The following is a 3776-nucleotide window of genomic DNA, read 5'->3' as shown; positions in this document are numbered from 1 at the left end:
GTGGATGCAGATTCTGAAGATTTGGTGCACTACACCACCAACCTTTTTGCTCCGAGCTGAAAGATTTACTTCTTTTCTGATGCCCCACATTTATTGAAGACTGCAAGGAACTGTCTTTTTTATTCGGGCAGTGGCAAACGCACCCGTTACTTGTGGAACAATGACAAGTACATGTTTTGGGAACATATTGCAAAGTTGTATTATTCAGATCTTGATTTTGGATTACATCAGCTACCAAAGTTAACAGTAGAGCATATCCAACTAAAGTCCTATTCCAAGATGAAAGTCAGCTTTGCAGTTCAAGTGCTAAGTAATACAGTGGCTGAAGCTCTCAAACGGAACTATCTATCAGGAGAGGCAAGTGAAACAGCCAAGTTCTGCAAGATGATGAACGACTTCTTTGATTGTATGAATGTCCGTTCAACTTCAGAGCATCAAAGAAAGCGCAGCCCATTGCTGGCCCCATACCGACACGCAAATGATACCAGATTTGATTGGTTAAAGAATGAGTTCCTCTCATACTTAGAAAGCTAGAAATCATCAGTTGATTCAAGAGAAGGTGCATTCTCAGCTGATGACAAAGGGCGAATGTTCTTAAGCATTCAAACCTTCACTGGTCTAAAGATGACAGTAAACTCAGTTGTTGCCCTAACAAGGTTTTTGTTGAGTGAAGGATTCGAGTTTGTACTCACAGAACGTTTTTGCCAGGATGATGTCGAAGAGTACTTTGGTTACCAGGGAGCGCAGGGAAGAAGGAGTGATAACCCACCAGCAGCAGAGTTTGGGTATAATGATTTAAAGATAGCAACACTGAGAGATGTAGCACCACAGTCCATTGAAGGAAATGTTTCAGGACGTCATTCTGGCAAGCGAAGGAAATGGGATAATGTCAGCGAAGAGCCATTGCCAAAGAAAAAGAACAAAAAACCAACCAAGAATTAGTTACAGTATCTTGAACATGAGGGTAGTAATATTAGTTATTTTGCAAGCGCTGTTTTGTCACTTAATATTTTAAGAGAATTGAACTGACTGCTTTTACTTGAAATTTCTACAAATTGATTAACACATTAGGGCCATTTATACGAAAAACAAAGTAAGTCGCGACCTAAATAAGAACAGGGCTTTTAGCTGTTCTTATTTAAGTTGCATCTTTAATAAGACATTTTGGATAAAAATCACCTATGTACACTTGCCTGAAATCTTAAAACAAAAACAACTAATTCAACAACATATAGCTAAATTCAAAAATTCAAATTAAATTCAAAATTAAATAAGACTAGAACCGTAGAGAATCATTTATACGATAACTTTCCATGTAAGTCACGACTTATTTTGTCTGGTATAAATAGCCCTATGAAGCTATCATCTGGCATTTGTAAAAAATATAAGCAAGGTGCAATAGGGTGCATTGTGGCTTAATGGGGGTAAAACCAAATATTGTTGCATATGATTGTTATGATTGGCTTTTTTATCTAATTGTTAGAACAAAGAAACAAAAGCTAATAACAATTTTTGGCTAATTTATTTAGCAAATCTTTTTAGTATTTTCATGGCAGCAAAATGGTTTAAAAACTACATACATTTAATATTCATTGTATTATTTTAGTTCACTGGCTTTCTTCAAGTCTTTTCGTAAAGCTTTTCTTTGTTTAACACCTTCATTCAATTTACACTTATTTACAATATATTTGGCAAATGAAAAACATCTAACAGTAACATATAACTTAACAATATTTTCTAAACATAGGGAGTTACACTCTTTAGTGATTTCCACATCACAATTTGCAATAATGTTGCACCACAAACTTTTAACAAGAGAAGAAGCCAAAACTTCATTCACTATTCTGTCTACTGGAAGACTTGTGACCTTGTCTTTATTGGTGTGCTTCCTAAAGACTAACTCACCAACTTCCATGATACTCACAAGCCATGAATGAGGTGACCAAAGACCACCTCTTGATAATGATGAGATATACTCATTGTCCTCTGTTGTTGTTCGCATCGAATACATTAGTGCTTGAATTTCTTTGTTTCTCTGAGACTGCGACCGGGAAGAATTTTTACTTTTTTGGTACAAAGACCTTATGACATAACCTGCCAAATATGTCAATGGTCCATGCTCTTGTTGCAACAGGGAAATTCCCTTCTACAAAAAAAAACATAGTAATGGTGATGCTATAAATTCAGTCCCTCTAAACCAGATGCCATATACTGTACAAAACCTGGATACTACCCAATATTGGTAGTAGCACCATTTAGCACATGTATATATACACCTATTGAGCTGCAGAGCTTCCCTATTGAATACTAAAAGCAACAGGTGTCAGACTAGCAAAAAAATAAGTATGGTGCACTACTGCAATGTGACCACATCAAGACCCATTGGATTAACTACCAGTATGGTATACATGTCAGCCTATATTAAAAGAGTACAAAGCTTCTCAACATTTCAAACAAATGTCCTTTCAGAAAATTGGTACTGTTTCATAGGCATGTGTGCATGTAACTATCAACCAGAATGTAATAAATATAAAACTGGCTATGTCAGAAAAAATTACCTCTGAGTCAGATGGCTGCTTGTCTTGCTCAATGCATATTAACAAACGTTCTGGAAGATGAATGAGCATTAAAAACACCATTTTCTTGTCCGGATAAGGATGAAAATATTCATGCCAATGAGCGTTTGTGTTGCCATAAAACTCCTTAAGAAAATTGTTTTTGCTCTTCTTTCTTTTAAGCTTCAAAAGGAGGTCGTTTAAGAATTTCACAAAGGCCTCACTTGGTTCCAGTTTAAAAACTTCCGCAGCTTGCTTTGGTTTGTAAAGCTTCTCGTCCGTTAAGTAGCGACCAATATCGCGGATGATTTCCCTGGTTTTATCCATCGTAATAACGATATCTCTGGTAGAAGACGAAGTTGAACTTTCCCCCAATTCGTCCATGTGTTTACTTCGGTGATGCTTCGTTCGACCCCCCTTCGACTTGCAAACTTTCTCACAAAATTCGCAAGGGAACTGCTTATTTCCTTCGACCTAGAAATAAAGATTTAAGTTATATAACATCCTCAGCTATTAAAAAAGCACGGCTTACTTTGTTTCGATATTCTAACTCACCTCTTCATGAGAATTTTCAACCTCATTCATCACTTCCTCTATGTCCATATCGAGCATAGCAAGAGTTTGCTCAAAATCGTCTTCAAAAGCCGAATGAAAAGCCCCATCGCTTTCACAAAACAACAGAGAATCCTCCTCATCCATCTCCATGTGCTCAATTCTGCTTGACTCCACAGACTTCGAGTGTAACGAGTAAATAACGATTTTCAACAAAAGTCCCTCTATTTTGTATAGGATTCTACTAGTGGAATGCACTATAACTTGTCTGTGACGCATTTTGTAACATGATATCCCATTAGGTCACGTGTTACTTTGAAGTTTGCCGGCTTTCCAAACCCTCCCACTATATTAACTATGATCAGACCACCATTCGACTTCCACGTTACGAACAAATCTGGAATCTCCTCTTCAGTCGTCGTCAAAACCGTTGCACATTTCGTACATTTGATCTTTTTCATAACCATCTTCACCACATACCCAGCGATGTATGATATTGCAGCCTCTTTGTATTCCGACAGTTCTATGACATTGGACACGTCACAATAATCATGATCGACGGCTGCTGGCTGTCTCAACTCTAAGTCGTATCTTCTGGCAATGGTCACATCTGAAATCCCAGTGGATGACTCGTCAATTTCACACTGGTCTTGAAGAGCATTCAATATT

The 3776-nt window shown here is 37.4% G+C and overlaps 1 protein-coding gene across 1 annotated transcript; it reads right to left on the bottom strand.

Moving 5' to 3' along the window:
* Positions 1 to 2353: 2353 nt before the first annotated feature.
* On the bottom strand, positions 2354 to 3260 carry LOC114535351. Its single transcript, XM_028556712.1, has 3 exons — positions 3111 to 3260; positions 2559 to 3029; positions 2354 to 2416 (listed from the first exon to the last, which is right to left on the bottom strand). The coding sequence occupies exons 1-3, from the start codon at positions 3258 to 3260 to the stop codon at positions 2354 to 2356; spliced, it is 684 nt and encodes a 227-aa protein (XP_028412513.1).
* Positions 3261 to 3776: the final 516 nt, after the last annotated feature.

The sequence above is a fragment of the Dendronephthya gigantea genome, unplaced genomic scaffold, assembly GCF_004324835.1.
Source record: "Dendronephthya gigantea isolate DGI-Jeju-01 unplaced genomic scaffold, DenGig_1.0 000116F, whole genome shotgun sequence".
NCBI lineage: Eukaryota > Metazoa > Cnidaria > Anthozoa > Malacalcyonacea > Nephtheidae > Dendronephthya > Dendronephthya gigantea.
Note: the sequence above shows the minus strand (reverse complement) of the source record. Positions and strands in the feature narration are given on the sequence as shown.